The sequence below is a fragment of the Peromyscus eremicus genome, chromosome 5 (genome assembly GCF_949786415.1).
Source record: "Peromyscus eremicus chromosome 5, PerEre_H2_v1, whole genome shotgun sequence".
NCBI classification, from domain to species: Eukaryota; Metazoa; Chordata; class Mammalia; order Rodentia; family Cricetidae; genus Peromyscus; species Peromyscus eremicus.
Window position 1 is genome coordinate 9,346,019 of NC_081420.1, and position 20,606 is coordinate 9,366,624.

The 20,606-nt window shown below is 50.0% G+C and overlaps 1 protein-coding gene across 1 annotated transcript; it reads left to right on the forward strand.

Annotated features, from left to right (window-relative positions):
- The first annotated feature begins 11,319 nt into the window (after positions 1-11,319).
- Positions 11,320-18,619, forward strand: Sncb (synuclein beta). Its single transcript, XM_059262268.1, has 6 exons — positions 11,320-11,548; positions 12,148-12,277; positions 14,904-14,945; positions 15,089-15,211; positions 17,553-17,638; positions 17,994-18,619. Exons 2-6 carry the CDS (start codon positions 12,157-12,159, stop codon positions 18,024-18,026), a joined length of 405 nt encoding a protein of 134 aa, XP_059118251.1. The 5' UTR covers positions 11,320-11,548; positions 12,148-12,156; the 3' UTR covers positions 18,027-18,619.
- The last annotated feature ends 1,987 nt before the right edge of the window (positions 18,620-20,606 follow it).

Genomic DNA, 20,606 nt, shown 5'->3' on the forward strand with positions numbered 1-20,606 from the left:
CAACCACATGGTGGCTCACGACCATCTGTAATGAGATCTGGTGCCCTCTTCTGGCCTGCAGGGATACATGCAGACAGAACACTGTATACATAATAAATAAATAAATCTTTAAAAAAAAGAAAGAAAGAAAGAAAGAAAGAAAGAAAGAAAGAAAGAAAGAAAGAAAGAAAGAAAAGAAAGCTTGAGCCATTTGGCATTCTAGTCCCTCTGTCATAGCAGTTCTCAACCTGTGTGGGTCACAACCCCTTTGGGGTTTATATCAGATATTTACATTACCCTCATAACAGCAGCAAAATTAGAGCTATGAAGTAGCAACGAAATGATCTTATGGCTGGGGGTCCCCACACCATGAGGAACCATGTCAAAGGGTCACAGCACTAGGAAGGGTGGGAACCACTGCTCTATGGTAACCACCCCTCTCTCTTAGAGTTCCTTATCACCTGTCAGTTTGCCTTTGTCATGGTTTGTAAATAAGGACCTTGCAGGGTGGGACAGCATGTCCTAGCATCAAGAGTCTGTATGGCAGTGCACAGGGGTGGGACAGCATGTCCTAGAATCAAGAGTCTGTATGGCAATGCACAGGGGTGGGACAGCATGTCCTAGAATCAAGAGTCTGTATGGTAGTGCACAAGCCAGCAGGAAGAGACAGGTAAAACCCGACCTGGACCAAGATGCAGTCCTGTGTGTCTGGATGGGTGACTGACCCCTTGTCACAGGAGGGTCATGCACCTTGTGAGGTGAGAAAGGATAGTCTACAGGACTGTGAGAAGTGTGTACGGGAGGTGGGTTAGGGACTAGAGCGACGGCTCCACGGTAAGAGCACTGGCTGCGCTTGCGGAGGACCCAGGTTTGATTCTCAGTGCCCACATAGCAAACAACCACCTGTAGCTCCAGTACCAAGGGATCCAGTGCCCTCCTCTGGCCTCCACAGGCACCACTGTGGTGCCCAGACAAACACACAGGCAAAACATTCATAAACATAAGATATAAATAAAGAAATCTTTTTATAAAGACATGTCGAGTATGTTTTTAAACATGTTTAACTGCTTTTTTAATTAAAAAATTACATTACACCGGGGTGGGGGTGGGGGACACACTTTTAATCCCAGCACTTGGGAGGCAGAGGCAGGCAGATCTCTATGAGTTTGAGGGCAGCCTGGTCTACAGAGGGAGTTCCAGAAAGCCAGGGCTACACAGAGAAACCCTGTGGTGATATATTGTGTACCCTAATAAAATTTACCTTAAGATAAAGAACAAGCCACTAGATTAAACATAGAGGTCAGGCAGTGGTGGCACACACCTTTAATCCCAGCACCAGGAAGGAAGTGATATGGCTGGGTGGAGAAAGGTATATAAGGCGTGAGGAAACAGGAACTAGAGCCTTTTCAGCTGAAGACTCAGAGGCATTAAGTCAGAGGATTCATGGAGTTGGTGAGGTGAGATGTGGCAGTAGCTTGTTCCTTTGTCTCGTTGACCTTTTAGCATTTACCCCAATATCTGGCTCTGGGTTTTTTAGTAAAAGACCATTTAGCAATTCATGTTACAAAACCCTGTCTCAAAAACAATCAAACAAAAACATTGCATTACACTTACTTAAATTCTTTTACCATTTATTGATTGGTCTTTGTCATTGTTGTTTTTTGTGTGTGTGTGTTTTAGTTACTTTTAAATTGCTGAGAAGAGACACTATGACCAAGGCAACTTATAGAAGGAAACATTTAATGGGAGCTTATCCTTTCAGAGGGTGAGTCCATGGTAATCATAACAGGGGGCAGGGAGCAGGGCAGCATGGTTCTGGAGCAGTAGCTGAGAGCTTACACCTAATCCACAAGCATGAAGTGAGAGAGAGCTGACTGGAATGGCCTGGACTTTTCAAACCTCAAAGCCCACCCTCAGTGACACAACTCCTCCCATAAGGCCACACCCACTCCAACAAGGCCACACCTCCTAATCCTTTCCAAACAATTTCACCAATTCAAATATATATGAGCTGATGGAGGCCATTCTCATTCAAACCACCACAGTGTGTGTGTGTGTGTGTGTGTGTGTGTGTGTGTGTGTGTGTGTACACATGTGCGTAGGTCAGTCACAGCACAACTTGGTGGAATCAGTTCTTTCTACCATGTGGATTGCAGAGACTGAATTCAAGTTGTCAGGCAAGCAAGCACCTTTATCCCCTGAGCCATCTTACTGGCCCTACATTTTTTATTAATTTATTTATTTATGGTGAGGAATAGTGTAAGTGGATGAGCACACCACACACGTGTGGAGGTCAGAGGACAGCTTTGTGGCCGTCAGCTCGCTCTTTCCACCATGTGGGTGCTAAGGATCAAACTCAAGTCATCAGGCTTGGCTGTAAGCACCTTTCCCTGTGAACCATTCATGGTCCCTTTTCCAAGTTTTGAAGTATAAATAAGTTTTAAAATATCTGGCAAAGTTCACAAACTCCACAAACCTCAGCAAAGATGATTCTGAAGAACTCTCAAATACATTCTGACATCAAGGTCAGACAAATCACTTGGAAGAGCTTTGCAATGAGCACGGATGGGATGTCTGTCATGGTGCCCCAGTTGCCTCTGCACTGTGGGACTATTTTACCCTCACACAGAGGAGGACCTGAAACCTGGAAACTTATGAAAATCACTAGAACTGTTAAGACAGAGGGAAGAGTTTGCAAGCCTCCAACAGTTCCAAAGATGTCTGTGCTCCTGACGATACTGAATGCAGTTTCTGCTGGTTGCTCTTCAGATTCATCAGGAGGGGTTCCAAGGTGTCTCTGTTCCCAACACCAGGAGGCCAAGGAGGCCAGAAGGCCTTTTGTTTGGGTGTTGATATGAGCACCACGCTGAAGTAAGAAAGACTCCTCCTCTTTGCTTTCTTCCTCATACATTGTGCCAGGGCGGTACTGCAGGAGCCCCAGCCCCCTCTCCCAGCCCAGCTCACAGACTGTGTCTGCTTTGGTTGCTCCCTGAAGAGGCCAGTGCTCATCTTCACCCCTAGTGTTCATGTGAGTGGTCTTCTCAGAAGGTAGCCTCTGCCCTGCAGCCAGATAGTTTTTCCCTGTGGACCAAAGAAGTGACTTGTGGATCTTTCTCTGTGTTTTTTCCCTTACAACTGATGCCAGTTTATTTTCTTCATCTTGTGCCTCATCCTCTTCAGAAAAGGCCGAAGAAGTCTCTGCATCTGGGCTTCCATCACCACTTATTTTATGCTTTTCTGTTTTTACTGCTATTCTAAACAAAAAGCATGCCAGTTCTGGAATATAGTCTTTCTGGAGATGGGTCGTCCGCATTATTTTATTCATTCCGGTCTCACAGAGAGACGCTCTTCTGTGAACCCCACTTCCTGTTCTGAAGCTTTCCTGTCTACTTCTCCTTCTCCTGCGTGCTGTCCCCACCAGCTCTGCCCTGGTCACTGCCTGAGACTTTCCAAACACTCTTCTTGCTTGCAATCCTGCCTCCTTACAGAACATTCTTTGTGTGTCTCAGAGAGGTCATCTGAAACGTTGACCTGATAGTTTAACTTCTTTGTTTAAGGCCTTCCTGGACAACCAGAACGTGATCCAAAGTTCAGGCTGGAGGCTGGCATGATCCAGCTTCGTAGTGTCGGGTGCACATGCTCCTCCAGCAGGCCAAGTTCACTCCTGTGTCAGCCTTTGCGTTTGCAGTTACTAATCTCCCTCTCCCTCCCTCCCGGTCTCATAGCCCATGCTGGCCTCAGATTCAAACTTGATACGCAGCTGAGGCTATCTCAAATTCTGATCTTCCTGCTTCCACCCGAGTGCTGGGATGTTGGGTGTGTACCCCTAGTTTATAAGGTGCTGGAGACAAACCCCAGGACCCCATGGATGCTAAGCCAGCCCTCTATCCACTGACTGACACCTCCAACTCCTGGTCTCTTTAGATCATTGATTTTCTCCTTTTGTCCTTCAGAGCTGGGTTCAAATGTCACTTCTCACTCACCCTATCTAAAGAGGCTTGCTGTCCCCAGGTACTCTTAAACTCACCCCTCTTTTTATATCATTCTTAGCACTGAGAACCACTCATTGAACTATTAATTCAACAAATAGAATACACACTTGTTCATCCCAAATAGAGCCTGACAGACAGAGCACCAATGACAGACCAAAACAATTCCGCCCAGCCCAGCTCATGAACTAATGACCTTATCAGGCTAGCTTAACAGCAGTGTGGGGAGCTCCCAAACATTACGGAAGAGTCCTACCCTAGCATGGGTGACACCCCTCCCCATCCACCTTCCACCCACTATTACCGTAGGACTCTGGAGACTATGAGACCACCTGCAGCAGGGGACATGGCGGGGAGAGAGTGACTATGTCTGATGACCTGCCCACCTGCCCATACATGAGGAAATGTTAGTAGGCACAGGCTGTGAGGGCCTTCTGAGTACTGCTCTGATTTTGAGATGGCAATGGTCGCGTCTTGCCAACAGAACTGTGCCCCACACCACAGTGTGACAGTTCTTCTGTGCTAACTGCTGTGCAGACTCTCTGGAAAGCACAGCCTCAAACCTCTCTTTGCTCTGGAAGGTTCCTTAGGCAGGCACCCTTTCCATGCTGATCTCCATTTATCCCTTCACAGCTTCCCCCCAGGCCTGGGCACCAGTGCCACACAAACGGTGATATCTCTGACCCTGACCTAAAATCCATATCCAACCGTCTGTGGGACGAAGCCTTGGGTGTCTACTGGTGACTCTGAACCAGACCCCAGCTGTCACCTATGCCCAAGAGCCGTGTTCTCCCAACACAACAACAATTATAAAATGAAAGCAAAGACTGACATAGCCGTACAGACCTGTGAGCCCAGAATTTGGAACAGATAGGAGGGAGGATTACTAGATTCAAGAAAGCATGGGCTATAGCAAGATCCCATCTCAAAACAGGAGGAGGAGTGTGGTGGTATTTTACTTGTACTGAAATGTGATTTTAATTGTATGTTAATAAATAAAGTTGCCTGGGGGTCAGAGTTGCCTGGGGGTCAGAAGATTACAATAATAACATCACTAAGCTGACAAACATCATCTACAGATCAGCTTTGAACTACAAGGTGCTCAGAGCAATTTTGAGATGACTAGCTGAGATGATCCAGTCTCAAAGATTACTTGAATAAGGACTTGAGATAAACCCTAAACTTTGGCATTATACACAGAATGGATAATGAAGGATATAGTTACCTTTCCTAGAATTTGACAATTAACCTAAAATTTTTCTTTCAGGATAAAGATAATTTCGCCCATACCCAGCAGGAAGCAATTTTAAGAATACGACACCCACATTCCCAAAGAGGTGGTGTGGGGTGGGTGGTTTTTTGGTCTTTTTAATGGGTTTTGGGTCTGGGATAATTTTCATTGTTTAGGGGGGTTGGTTACAAGTTGTTGTCAAGGGTTAGGAAAAAGACTAAGCAGATTAGATTTAAGGTTCTTATTAAAAAAAAGAGAGAGAGAAAGAAAGAAGAAGAAAAAGACAATTACTAGTTTTAAATACTTTACATTGGATTGGATTGTTTTATATTGTATACAAATTATATATATTGAAATTGATATTGTTAGAAAATGCTATATGTATATTTCTAATTGTACTTATATCGTTCATTTAACAATGCAATTTTCTGATCCTTGAATGTTATTATTACCATTAGGATATAAAGAAATGATAGTTAGTAGTTAGACATTACAATAGAACTTGTAGTCATATTAGATATGTTTTAAAAATTGAGCAGATATATTTTAGATAGGTCATCTTCAAACCCTTCAGAGATCTACAGAATATGGCATTTAAAATGTTTTAATAACTTAGAAAATTTTTCTTTTTTGTTATGACTATGAGACATGTCGGCTCCTGGCAGTACCAATCTACTTCAGAGAAAATATGGGCATTGAAGAAACTGCGTATGGAGTTAGCTTTCATTGTGGCAAAAGTTAGCCACTGGACAACAAAGTATCCTCGAATCAACTGATGACAAAATGGACAGACAGGACATGAAACAAAGGACTACTGATTCTTGCCTAAACAAGCGTGGTTATGGCTTTATCAAAAGGCATCTTCTGAGGCCAGGACAATATGGCACCATCCCTGACGTGGCCTTCGCAACTCGGAAAAGGTACAGTGCCCTTTTCTTCGAAGGCAGCTGAACAGGCAGTGGGCCGATGGCTTCTGATGTGCTGTGGAACAGCAGCTGAAACAGTTATTCTTGAAGAGTAACTAAGCTCACGCCTCTCAATAGTAGACTGGCATTTGATAGAGAGATGTGGAGAAGAACGGGATGCTGAGATGAAGCCATATGTACACAGCCAAGAAGAATGGAGAGCTGAACTAAAAAAACCATCAACATTTTCCAGAATTTAAAATCCTGAATCATGACATGACATTAGTGGAATTCAGGTGTTTCTGGTGCATGGACTGCTCTCACCCAATGTGAGGTTGAACTGTTGACCTTGTGTACATCCTACTTCACAAATGAGTCTGTCAGATATGCTAAGCCTATATAGGCTGAAGATGATGCCCCAGCATTGCGGAGAAACCTCAGGTGACTGTCCAGGCAGTTGGCTGTTTCTGTCAACTCACAAATTTTTTGGAAGTTGCTTGCATGCACTTTCTGTTTTTATTTTTGTTAGCTAATATTATTTCCTTCTTGGGTCTCTGAGGGAGTTGAAGATTAGTTAGTTATAGTTGAAGGTTAGTTAGTTGAAGATTAATTAGGATAGAAAGTGAATTAGATACATTTTGGACTTAACAAAATAGGATAATGAAATTATCATCTCTGAATTTGTCAAATACAAATGGACTAGACATTGTTTAGACATTTATTATTTGTATATATTGTATATAGTTATTGTACTTTTGTATATAGTTTTTCTTTTGTTAGTTATAACCTTTTTCTTTTTTTTCCTTTTTATTAAAACAGAAAAGGGGAAATGTGGTGGTATTTTACTTGTACTGAAATGTGATTTTAATTGTATGTTAATAAATAAAGTTGCCTGGGGGTCAGAGTTATAGAGCCATAGCAAGTGCGTGGTGGTGGTGGCGCACGCCTTTAAGGACCTGGAGGGCGGTACATACAGGCAATGACAAGGCAGTCACGTGTTTAGTTTACAACCAATGAGAAGGCAGAACATCTAGACTATTTAAAGACATACACACAGGAAGTAGGCCTCTTTTTCGGAGAGCTCTCTTGGCTGAAGCAGGATAGCTGAAGCAGGAAGGGTAAGGCTCTTAGTTCTGACCTCTTGGCTTTCTTCTCTGAATCGGCTCTGTGTTTCTTATTTAATAAGACGGTTGGTTACATCTACAGAGGAGAAAAGGACAAAAGAAGAGAGGAGAAAAAGAGCTCCTGTCTCCTGCGTTCGTCACAGTGGTCCCAGCACCTTCTGGTCTCCCTCTTCTAGTCGGTCCTCTCTGGCTATGTGCCAGCCATGCTGGCCTGCAGCTGGGCCACCCACAGTCTGCCAGTCTCTCTACTACCCAGGCTTCCCATCGCAGACCCATCCCATTGCTTCCTAGGCTTGATCAGTCATCTCTCCCTGGGTGATGCAAACTCCTCAGCCACCACAGTGTCCTGTCTCTTTCTCTTCACATACACACAAGCGTTCGTACCCCCAATGCACTATCAGTTTTGTTAATTTAATTTTCTTAGTGCCTGCACTCTTCCAGTAGAAGAGTGCTTGGCTTCTAGGAAAATCTCCGAGATGGGAGCCGTTGACCTGAGACTTAGCAAGATGGCTGTCACTGCTGATGTTGACAAGAACAATACAGTCACAGTCCCATGTGCAGCCCTGCTCACTTGCTGTGATCTCTTCTAGCATGCTAGGATGGAGGGTCTCCACTGATCTTGTTCTCAGCTGAGGCTCCCGTACCTAGCTCATGGACACCCAGGACACACTGGGTAAAGGAAGAGAAGCCAGTGACATCTTTGTGGGCAATATTACCAACAATAGAGTCTGGAATGATCTAGGAGACAAACCTCCATGCGTGTCTGTGAGGAAGTTTCTAGACTTGGTTCATTGAGGTAGAAAGACATACCTTAAATGTAGGCAGCACCATTTGATGGGCTGGTGTCCTGGACTGGATTAAAAAAAAGAGAGCTGAGCACCAACATTCATCTCTTTGCTGTGGACACAGTGTGACCGGCTGCTTCAAGTCCCATCGCCATGCCTTCCCACCATGATGGACTGTACGCTTAAATTAACTTAAAAAGTAGAATCTCAGCCGGGCGGTGGTGGCGCACGCCTATAATCCCAGCACTCAGGAGGCAGAGCCAGGCAGATCTCTGTGAGTTTGAGGCCAGCCTGGGCTACCAAGTGAGTTCCAGGAAAAGGCGCAAAGCTACACAGAGAAACCCTGTCTCGAAAAACCAAAAAAAAAAAAAAAAAAAAAAAAAAAAAAAAAAAAAAAAAGTAGAATTTTAGTCAGGCATGGTAGTGCATCCCAGCACTCATGAGGCAGAAGCAGGTGAATCTCTGCAAGTCTGATCCAGCCTAGCTATAAACAAATTGTTCCATGTCTTCCTGTTTCCTGCAGTGTAAGGTATAAACTGCTCATCTCTGTCTCCCTTCTTCTTCTTCTTCTTCTTCTTCTTCTTCTTCTTCTTCTTCTTCTTCTTCTTCTTCTTCTTTTCTTCTCCCTCTTGGCCCACCCTTTCTTACTCTTCATCTTACTGACATTCAGAATTCTGAGTGCAGGCCACAGAAATCCTGCAGCTCATCTAAGTAAGCATCTAAGTCACCTATGACTAAACACCAGACAGCTCCGTCACTGGGAAGGTGACCGTGCAGCCTGGAGTGATGCTGAACCCACTACTGAGCAGGCTATAAGGGCTTTCCAGACACCAGAAATCTGGACAAAGTCTTCCAAGATAGGGAAAATAACCAAACAGCACACACACACACACACACACACACACACACACACACACACACACACGAAACAAAAGCCCCTGTCCCTGAGCCTGCTCCCTTTGTACCCCCACTTCCCAGGGGCAATTCAGTTAGTAGTTTTGTGGCTATCATCATAGAGTCCTATGTTTCTCTGGCTACGAATGTACACAAACAACCCTCGGTATCAGAGATTGATTCCAGGGCCCACTAGAGGTACCGAAGTCAGCGGATGCTCAGGACCTCATGTACAATGGTGTGGCGCTGCATCCAGGCTTCATCCCACCTTTCCCAGGCTTATCATCCTGGGGGACTTCTAAGACCTGATACAGTGCAGTGCTAGGTAACTATCGCTTAAAATATAATGGCAAGAAAATTGTATATGTTCAGCATAGATATCATTTATTTTCACAAATTTTCTTCTTATTTAACATTTGATTTAAAAAAATTGCACTCGGGAGGCAGAGCCAGGCGGATCTCTGTGAGTTTGAGGCCAGCCTGGGCTACCAAGTGAGTTCCAGGAAAGGCACAAAGCTACACAGAGAAACCCTGTCTCGAAAAAAAAATTATTATGCATATATGTGTGGGTTGCACACATAAGCACACTGCCTGTAGAGACCAGAAGATCTCCTGAAGCTGAAATTACAAATGAGGGTGAGTGGCCTTATGTGGGTGCTGGGAATTGAACTCTGGTCTTCTGGAAGAGCAATACACTCAATCACTGAGCCGTCTCTCCAGCTGGTCTTCTTGATCAGTTGTTGGTTGACACTATGGATGCAGAACTCTTTGTAGGGAAGGTCAACTGTATGTGTATTTGTATGGAACATGTCTGTATTTAATACATATAGTATGTGATAAATGCATATAATATGTGTATATATATACTTGTATATTGATATATGCTAATATTTGTATATAATCAATACATGCTGAAATATAGAAAACTGTTCTTACATATAACTTATTAAATATGTAAGTGTGTAATATAGTTTTCTATGTATCAAAATAAGCTTGTTCAACACCTACGAGTTTTGCACCCTGCTTCTCACTAACACCATGTCTTGTTTCATTAGTGTGTTGGTACATGGGGGTCTGGCTCATGGCTCCTAGCCACATCACAGTGTGCCACTGGGCGGATGTGCTGTAAGGAAGAAACCAGACCTCTAAGAGGACTTTAGAACATTGTCAGCTGTGTTACACAATGACCATCCCTGCACACATGTCAATGAGCACACACATGAGTAGGGATCCATGGAGTGAGTTCCTGAAAGGGGAGCTGTTGATCCAAAAGAAGTGTGCGTTCATACTGCTGAGAAACGCTGCCAAACCGGCCTCCAAACAGCCTTTGCCAACTTACAGCCCTGCCATGGCCGTGAGCGTCTCTTGCCCATGCCTTGCTGTCTGCTGCTGGCACACCTTACCTCACCGTTCTTCTCCAACACCCCTGCTTCTGTCCCCACTGCCTTTGCCCGTGTTATATCCACAGCTTACAACACCCTTCCGAGCTTGTTCCCAAGGGAAAGTCTCACCTACATTAAGTGCCACCTCCTCCTTACTTCTTTCCCCGACTCCCTGAAGTGGCGGGGTCCTTTTCATCTGCGGCTGCACACCTACATGGGTACAGTTCTATCCTAGAACTGACAGAGGTCCTGCGGTGCATCTGGAATCTCCACCTATGTTCAAAGGTCTCTGCCCTCTTCTCTTCGGTTCCCTCACGTTGCACCGCCTTCTGACTGCCCCTCGGTGTGGTAGTGCCTCTGGCCTCTGGCTTTTGCACTTGAAGGTCCGGCTCTGAGGCTCTTACCCTCACCTGTCTCGGTCTACCTTGCTGCTTCCCCTGGATCTCCACTGCACGGAGGCCTTCGCTGTCCACTGACCCTGCCTCAAGCCCTGTCTCTTACCTTATTTCACTGAAATAACCCTGCTTGGTTTGAGTGTGGATACATTGATTTTGTTTCCTACCTCTCATCTCTGCGTGGGCATGAGCGCGTACACACAGCATCTCCCTGAGGTCAGGACCGCCGTTTTCTTTCCCTCCACCCTCGAAACTGCACCACACACCTAAGCTCTGCCTAGAGGCATTGACTCCCTCCTTGGTTCTACAGAAGAGGGAACCGGCATTTCAAAGGCAGAGCTAAGCAGTTCAAGATCCCACAGTTATTAACAAACGCCGCTAGGATTCGACTCTATCTGAACTCCCAAGCCAACCGCATCATTTCTTCCCCACTCCTCTCGCTGCATAGCCCCCTCCCACACTCCCCAAAGACTACGAGTCTCCAGCACCAGGGTCCCCGGCTGCACGTCAGAGGCCCTCCCCTGGAGGCTCGCCTGCTCCGGGGAGATGTCACCCTCCCCGCCCCCTGTCAGTCAGGCGGAAGGGGCGGCGCGGCCACCAGGGGGGGTGTTGAGCTCAGAGCTGCCGCAGCGCCTGAGCAGGAGCCGGAGCGGAGCCGGAGCGCGGGAGTAGCATCCTTGGTGGCAGCGCACCTAAGGCCGAAGCTTTGCTGCGCTTCCTGCTCAGGGCCGGTGACCCGAGCGCCTGATCACAGCCGGACCTCATTGGCCCCAAGCCTAACCCTGCCCGGCATAGCCCAGCCCCGGCGTCTGCTCGCCGCTGCCGCCACCACAGCTCCATCCCTAGCCCGGCCCCGAAACCCAGGTGAGGCTCAGGGAAGGGGATCGAACTGGGGTCCAGAAGGACCAAGGGTGAGGTGAGGAAGGTAATGGAGATTGCACTGGGGAGAAACGTGGGCTCAGAGATGGAAAGCGCTGGGCAGGCGCGGGCAGGTGCACTGCAGGATGCGCGGCTGTCCCCTCTGGTTGCTACAGTCTGGATGAATGTGCGGACGTGCGGCTGTGCCCGTGTGTCAGTGTCCATGCGCTTCTGAACGCCCCATGTCCTGTATGTGCACGTGAGCATGTCCATGGTGTGTGTTTGTGTGCTGATCGTGTGACTGTCGTGTATACAGACAGGCCCGGGTGTTCGCGCCGAGCCCAGCTTCCGGTTCTGCGGGCCTGCAGGTTGCAGATCTCCGGATAACGGAGGTGGTGGCCCCTCCCGCGTCCCGGGGTTTCAAGGACGCCAGGACTCACCGCAGCATGGCCCTGAGGCCTAGAGCTGGGGAGTGGAGTGGGTAGGAGGGGGCTCTGGGCCCAGAAGCGCGCCAATTCTCAAGGATGGAGGGAGGGGGCACCAGGTCCCCCCGGGAGAGAAGGTGTGGAGCCAGCGCCTGGCACTTGTGTGTTTGCCCTCCCCAGGCCGCCAGGATGGACGTGTTCATGAAGGGCCTGTCCATGGCCAAGGAGGGCGTTGTGGCTGCAGCTGAGAAAACCAAGCAGGGGGTCACCGAGGCAGCAGAGAAGACCAAAGAGGGCGTCCTCTATGTCGGTGGGCAAGGGGCTACCGGGCAGGGTGTCTTCCGGGGGCACCAGGAAGGGTCCTCAGAGAGACTGAGGGGTCTGGGCATGAGAATATGAGTCAGCAGATGGGCGAGGTCAGTAGGGGTCACTGGGGACACAGCCAGCTCATGGAATTGTCCAGAGGAAGGTGGGAACAATTGAAGGTGGTGTTCAAAGCAGAGACCAGGGACCAGTGTAGCGAGCTCATCAAAGCTCCCCCTTTCTTACCCTGTCATCACTATTAATAGTGACCTGATGGGGAACCTTTACTTGAGGCCAAGCGCTGGGAAATGCCACAGCATCTAATGCTCCTGGCCCTTTTTCTGCAGATCAGGGACACTGGGGCCCTCTGTTAACCACTCTGCCCAAGGTCACACAGCTGGGAAAGCCTAAAGCTGGGGTATGAGTCCAGCTGGGAAGCCCCACCTTCCCTGGGTATTGGGGAGCTCTCTCCAGCTATCACCCCCCCCACACACACACACACACACTCCTGTGGGTTTACCAGGCTGTCCCTCCAGTTCATCCTCCCCTCAGCTGCCAGCTGGTGTCAGGACAAAGGCCAGGGGGTTAATGTCTCTCACCCAAAGTGTGAAAGGACTTTGTAGGGTTATTTGCATAACGAGAGGAAAGGCTGGAAATGGAAACTAGCCGACTTGTTTTGGAGCTCACATGGTGGGCCAGGGCGTGCTCTTGTAGAAAAGATAGAAAAGCACTGCATGGTTTGCCCAAGGTCATAGCGAATTCGGATCGTGTTCATTGAAAACATACTGTGTGCCAAGCACTGTGTGACTGCTGAGCTGTGACGATGAAAGGGACAGAACTGAGTTCCTCATGGCGAGGCACAGCATTTCCGTGATGGATCTGACTTCAAGTAGCAAGTGTGGGACTCATTTGGAGGAAGAGAGCTAAAGGGGAGGAGCCACCTGCAGAGGTGATGTGTGGGATCAGTCCTGAATACCTGGGAAGGCAGAAAGGCGGGATACAAGGACCATAGAATGGTCTGAAGAGCAGAGGGCAGGAGTCAAGGATGAGCTCAGGTTGGTAGGCAAGAGCCAGTTCACAAGACCTTGTATGCCAGGCTGGAGCATCCTTGTAATTACTATTAGAGGCTGTGAGTGAGAGATTGGCATGATCTGACCACTGCAGAATGGTTCCTCCAACCTTCAGAGGCAGAGCAAATTGCAGGGAGGCCAGGAGGCCTTGCCACCTGGGACCAGAGCAGGGGTAATTAAGCCCGGCCTTGAGCCCACATCTGCCTAGCTAGGCTCTGGCTTCCCTTCTCTACTCCGCCCTCCTCTCTTCCACTTCTTAAACCCCTGGCACCCCAGTGTTGTCTCTCTGCTGATAGGCTCTGCCTCTCCACCATGGCGCCTTTTTCCTTGGCAGGCACTTCCTAGCTCAGGAACCTTTGTGTTAAGGTCTCTGCTCCTGTAGCCTAGCATGCAGTACCCATGATGGCCCCACCGCAGCCTACATTTCCCAGCACTGTTTTTCACCATACCCAATGCTCCTGGTACTCAGGTGGTGTTTCGCCTGCCTGGTTCCATGCTTTCAGTTCCTCCTCCCTGTCTCCTTTTAGAATATCCGTGTGTTCCCCGTTTCTCAAGTCCAGGCAGTGTCCCCACCTCTTGCGGTCCCTCGAGTCTAAATATTCTTTCCTGACAGTGAGCACACAAAGTGTGCAAACGATTTGCTGATGAGTGAACAAATAGCACGCAACGTGACTCCTGTCCCCTGGGCCTCCAAGTTCTGGCTGGCCTTGGTGTTGGGCACACTTCACCCCAGCCTGGCCTCACCCCTGACTCTAGCTAACCTAGCCTCATTCTCTCTGTATTGGCCTTAGCCTAGATTTACCAGCCTTTGCCTGGTGGCTCCGTCTTCACATGACAGATTCCCCAGGCCCAGGAGGATACACACCCTATGGTCAGAGCTTCTTGCCTCTGCCAGTGCTGCTCTACTATCCTGACGAAGACCCAGCCAGTGTCACGAGTGCCCTCTACAATCCGAACATCACCTTCAGACTCACCTGCACCTAACACTCTCCACTTTAGTCAAAAGGAGGAGGAGACACTCGTGAGAGACATTCACGAGGGACTCGTGCATGGGGCACCAAGAGCATCTTCCAAACGCATGCATGGCTCTGTTCCTCCCAGCACCACTGCCTCCCATGTTGGGCTGCACATCCATGCAGTGTCTGGGAGCAGGACTTTCAGGTCGGCCTTGAATGCTCACTCAGCTACTAACTGACTGCAAGGTCCTTACAGAGCTTCTGCCTTCCAACTATGAAGAAAGAACTAACCCCACACACACACACACACACACACTGCCCAAGCTGTAGACCAGGGGAAGCTAAGAGCCTAGCACTGGCACTCAGCCAGCCTCAAACTGGGGGTGTGGGTGTTGGGGCAGGGGGGCAGAGGCCTGAGGAAGTACGTGTGGGGACTGAATGTCATTAGCATGGGGGTAAGAACTGTGGAATGTGGGGGTCCAGGGAGGCAGTTCAGGGGACCCGTTGCTAACTGGGTCCTCTGCTCACCACATGACCACTGCATTGGGGTGGAATCTCTGGTCACGGTGCTCAGACTCCTTAAATATGCTCCTCTTTCTTCCCATAGGAAGCAAGACCAAAGAGGGAGTGGTACAAGGTGTGGCCTCAGGTACCAGACCAGCCCTAGTGCTCTAGGGGGGTGAGGGGTATGGGGACTCCTGAGGCTTCTGTGTGGGGTTGCCCCTGGGGAAGGAAGGCTCTGGGACACTGTGTGGGGACCCCTGGCATTGAACCCTTCTACTCCCGCTCCAGTGGCTGAGAAAACCAAGGAGCAGGCATCACACCTGGGAGGAGCTGTGTTCTCCGGGGCTGGAAACATTGCAGCAGCAACAGGACTGGTGAAGAAGGAGGAGTTCCCCACAGACCTGAAGGCAAGTGACCCCCGCCCGCCATGTGCCTGCCACCATCCACTCCACCACTACTCCCCTCGCCTGGGGCACAAGCTTGCTTGCCTCCTTTCCTACAAGTCTGTGCTACACTCGGCTCAGAGTGAAGCTGAGGGAGGTGTGTATAGATGCTCCCTGTGAAGGGACCCAGAAGGGGCTGTCAGTGCATAGTTCACTTACCAGCGTGATTCTAGGTATTCCTGGGCACGTCTGCACACGCCATGGCTGGTTCATTCGTTTCCTTTTGCCGAATGGATGTCCGCACCAGTGGAGACGCAGTGGTTCCACAGTGGGTGGGCCCCTGCATTCGGGCTACTGAGGTAGTGAGAGAACACGGTGCAGAGCCAGCCAGTGTGCGTGACGGTGTGGGACAGGGTGTGCATGTGCAGTGAAGAAGGGCACACTGTGACCGGACTCCCGGAGCCAGGAGAGCTTCCGTGGGGAGGTGCCATTTGAGCTGACATCCAAAGGATCAAGGAGAGGCAGCCCTGGGAAAATGTACAGGAACTGTAACTCAAGCAGTTTTGAACAGGACATACAAAGGTCCTGAGGCAGAAGTGAGGAGCTGAAAGTACACAGGCAATTTTAATGCTGCGGTTCTAGAGACCACACCTTGAGAGCTACCGAGATAGAAAACCTGGCCGGCAAATAGAGAACGCTCCATGACCAGGTCTGCGGGGAACATGCAGCCTGTCGGGGCTATATAAGACTCTTGCTTATGGGACTGGAGAAATGGTCCAGCAGTTAAAAGCACTTGTTGCTCTTGCAGAGGACCTGAGTTAGGTTCCCAGCATCCACAGAGTAGCTCACAGCCATCTGTAACTCTAGTTCCAAAGGATCCAGTGTCCTCTTCTGGCCTCTTTAGGGCCTGCTGCCTAAGGTCCCTTATCCTAGCCAGGCCTGCAGGAGGCCGTGGAATATGCCTGGTTCATGGAGGGAGTGCCTCCCAAACACCTGCATCCCACGTCCTCCCTCAGCCCCCTTTAGTGCGGGCCTGCCTGCTCTCCTTCCATCACTGCAAACGGTCAGGTGCTTTTAATCTCATGTGCGTGTCATCATGAAGAGTGCATGCTCTTCTGTATTCTGCTTTTCCTAACCCGCAGTGTGACTGCTAAGCCTGCCACTGTTTGTGCCACCCTTCTCCGTCCGCAGTGGTCCATGTTCCACTGTGGTTAGACCATGTGCTCAGAGCCATTCTGCAGTCCTGTTGTATTCACTTCCAAACAAAGGGCTCAAGCTGGGATTTTTTTGGGATGAGGGTTGCTGCAGATTGAGCCAAGGCCTTTAGCACACTAGACACATGGTCTAGCATGAAGCTATACCCTGAAGGCCTCAAGCTGGGGCTTTGAACCGTGTCTTTCCTGGGTTCTGGTCATAAGTGGGTAACTTGGGCAAATAACATTTCTCATTTCTTTGGTCTTCTCCACAAAGGCAGGAATGAGCCACCATCCTCATTTACAGGAGATGTAAAACCTTGTACCCAAAGGGGTGCAGGCAGACAGTGCTCCAAGGAGCAGAAGCCACCCATGGGGCTAAGGCAACTGGAAGCACCAACTTCTCAGTACCACAGCTCCAGGGTCCTAGGCATGTGCCAGCCCACTGTGGCCTTCTACAGCCATGCATACACCCCAAGTTATGTGTTTACATATATGTGCTCATTTGCAGGTGGCCAGCCATGTGTCTAGCAGACCTCTACATGCATGCTCATTGGTCTGTGCCCATCTGGGCAGCAGATGCAGGGGGGAGGGGAGAGTCTTAGCTCACACATCCAAGCAACACCATGAGCTGTTGCTTCCAGCTTATCTTAAAATAGCTACAGTGAAGAAATCAGGCCAAGCTCAGCCCTGGGGGAGGGAGGGATGGGTGGAAGGCAGTGGAGGGAATGGTAAGAGCCCATCTCCAGCCCCATACCTGAGCCTGCAGCTCCCTTCTGCCAGGGAGGGGAGCTTCCAGAGTTCTCTCCTGGGTCCTATAGTCAGTCCTGCAGTTTGACTGTGCCTAAACAGAAGACCCATTTGCTCTCTCCCAATCTATCCAGTCTCAGTGATGGCGGCAGAGGCTGCTGCCAGGTCCTGAGCTGTGCGGCACAGAACGCTCAGCTCTCTCTCCACACTCCCTGACGATTGGGTGGGAACTCACCACTCATACCTATATCTCACTTCTCACTTTTAAGACCTCAAATAAACAACTTACCTAAACATCTCTTGCACTGCCAAGCCACCCTAGTCTACCTCACTCTTCCAAGCAACCCATAGCATACTAGCGTGGGATTTTAAGGAGTGTGTGTCCGGTCACCCACACAGCCCTGCTCTTCTCTTGTTCACAGCCAGAGGAGGTGGCCCAAGAAGCCGCTGAGGAGCCACTGATTGAACCCCTGATGGAACCTGAAGGGGAAAGTTATGAGGAAACACCCCAGGTGAGGGGGGAACAGGGCTGGGTGAGGGGCATCCCTGAAGATTGAGGTCACCCCTAGCTGGGTGGGAGGTCCCCAGCATAATAGAGTTGGGCTGGGGGTCTTCAATAACTCAGGCTCCAGGGGGTGGAAGTCGGGAGGACAGGACAGACGGCAGATGGTGCCTAATGCGAGGCCCCAGGCACAACTGCCTTGGACTCTCTCAGCTGAACTCAACCCCAGATTTCTCCCCATCCAGGGGGTGGGACAAACATTGTTCCTCCTTGATGGGGAGGGATCTGGCAGGCTGCATTTGACCACTCATTCTCCAGCACTTCCTTTATGCTCTTTTCTATTTCACCCCCTCCCTCTGATGCAGGAGGAATATCAGGAATACGAGCCAGAGGCGTAAGGGTCCAGGAGGGCCCCGCACCAGCAGCACAATTCCTTCCCTGTCCCTGCCCCATCCCTCACCCCCAGAGCCAGGGCTGTCCTTCTACCTTCTCCTCCAAACACGAGATCTTCCTTCGGCTCTGAGGCACCTCCTCCGGGCCTGTGTCAGTGTCTGCCCTGCCCTTCTGTCTGTCTTACCTGCCCGCGTTCATCCCTGAGGCGTGGACTGGAGTTGGGCAGAGGCCCGGCTGGGAGCTCCGCCCCACCAGTGCTACCCTCACCCTCCATCTGGTCCAGTGTCTGCTCGGATGTAGCATGTTCTATGTATTTTTAAACCAAGATGGGAAAGCTATGGCTCCTTCCCCATCCCAACAGAGGTTCTCCGAGGGGCCCCCGGGCAGCCCCACTTTGACTCCTAAAATGTTTTTTTTTAACCCAAACCAGGAGCCAGGTCGTGCCATGCCCCCTCCCTCAGCCCGCTCGGTCCGAGCGTGGGCGTCGTGTGTTGTGATTGTGGCATGGAGAGTCCCCCACCCACTGTGTGAGCGTGTCCCGGGTGGGCCGGCCCAGCCGCCCCCCAGAGTGTCCATGAATAAAGCCAATCTGTCTGTAGCTGGCGCCACCTGGGCAGGGCGGGGCTTCCGGGCCCCGGACCGCCCCTCCGCTCTTTGGGCTCTGGCACACTCAACACAGGTACACCGCTGGCTATCTGAGACCTCAGCTTGTCCATCTCCTACTCCCAGTCGGCCCACGACGTGGAGGGTGATGGCCTCCACCTCCACCCGCGCTGGGACTGAAGTTTACTGGGAGGCGGGAAGTTAGCATCGGGCGCCACCTCCTGGCAGGGAAAGGGGTGCAGGGCCAAGAGCGCAAAAGGACCGCACCGGCATCGTGAATACGCATGCACATGCGTGCACGCGCGCCAGTCTCTACGCGCAAGCCCCGCGTGTCAGCACCAGAGCCAGAGCGCACGTGCAGACCTGCGCTCTCTGTCGCGGTTGCAGCTGCGCCGCGGAAAGACGTCGCTAACCGTTAGCAGATCCCTCCCACTCCAGTCCTGTACACACACATCTACGCACACCTGCCCAATGCAAACAAACAAAACCATTGGAGACATTGGCCCAGGGAGGGCACAGCGCCCAGCAGGCGGTCCTCTCCCCTCCCAGAAGCACCACTGAAAGTTTGAGATTTCAGCTGGAGTGGGAGAGGGTCTGCAGGAAACTGGGAAGCCCGACCAGAAACCTGGAGCAAACCAGGATCAGCACTAGGGGGCCCCCGCCGACTCAGAGTAAGAAGGGAACCTCAAAAAGACCCGCATTGGAGGCTCCGCCTCTGCAACCACGCAGCCTTTAAAGGCACAGAGTGCCTGGCTCGAGGCTCCGCCCTATCTGTGCGGCGTTCCCTTTTGCAGTAGAAACCTGGTCCTGTCTGCATACGCCCGGCAGACGCCTGATTTACTGCAGAGAAGCCCCCTCAGCCCCGCCTTGACCTCCCGCTTCACAGCTGGAGGGAGAGGAGACCGCAAGTCTGGGGAGGCCACTAACCCTGTGGGAGATCAGTGTGTTCTCCTCACCTGGGCCTTCCTGTCTGGAAGCAGGAAGCCGCTACCAGATGACCCTGTGAAACAAACTGGTGGGCTTGGATAAGTGGGAGTGATAGGAGTTGGAAACCCCCTGCGGCTCAGTTACACTTCTGAGAACCCGCTAGCTTCTTGAACAGTGGTTCTCAGCCTTCCTGATGCTGTGACCCTTTAATACAGTTCATGTTGTGGTGACCCCCAACCATAAAGTTACCTTCGTTGCTCCCTCTTAACTGTAATTTTGCTACTGTTGTGAATCAGTAATGTAAATACTTTTGGAGATAGACGTTTGTCAATGGGTCGAGACCCGCAGATTGAGAATCACTGTTCTGGACACTACAAATGCATGGCCTTCTGGCTGAATTTTGACCTCTAGATAGGGTTAATTTACCAGCACACTATATTTTTCTAAGTCTGACTACCTTTGGTTTGTGTACACCTTTTCCAGCCCTGCCTGTCCTGATTTTATTAAACCCAGTCTGCAGGCGGTGTGTGTGTGTGTGTGTGTGTGTATGTATGTGTGTGTGTGTGTGTGTGTGTGTGTGAGAGAGAGAGAGAGAGAGAGAGAGAGAGAGAGAGATCTGTTATCTGTAACCCAGCACCTGAACTCCTTATTTATTTATTGACTCTACCTATTATCTTCAGCCCCTGATCCCCATTTTTAGACGGCAAAACCAGGTTTACCATCTGGCCTGTGAAGAGATTTATTTCCTCCTTTCCAAGTGCCAAATCCTACACCTGGCCCCACTGAGAACGATTCTGCTCAGAGACCAACATTCTCACCTGCCAGGGTCACTTTAAATGCATTCCAGGCACAAATCCAGAAGCAGAAGATGCCAACCCATGTCTGATGACTCTGTGTGTGTGTGTATGTCCATGTGTGTGTGTCCAGCTCATGGGGTCTGAGCCATTTCCCAAGCTCCCAGTATATGCTAAGCATGTGGTGCTTACCTTCATTAATTTCACTTGAAATCTCTCTCTGTGCTTCATTGCTACAACCTCAACCTACCAAGGAGGGAG

Excerpts from the sequence above, each read along its gene's own strand:
- Sncb (XM_059262268.1), top strand. The coding sequence starts at position 12,157 with ATGGACGTGTTCATGAAGGGCCTGTCCATGGCCAAGGAGGGCGTTGTG. Across the intron at positions 14,946-15,088 it reads GGTACAAGGTGTGGCCTCAG|TGGCTGAGAAAACCAAGGAG; the intron begins GTACCAGACCAG and ends CTCCCGCTCCAG. Across the intron at positions 17,639-17,993 it reads GTTATGAGGAAACACCCCAG|GAGGAATATCAGGAATACGA; the intron begins GTGAGGGGGGAA and ends CCTCTGATGCAG.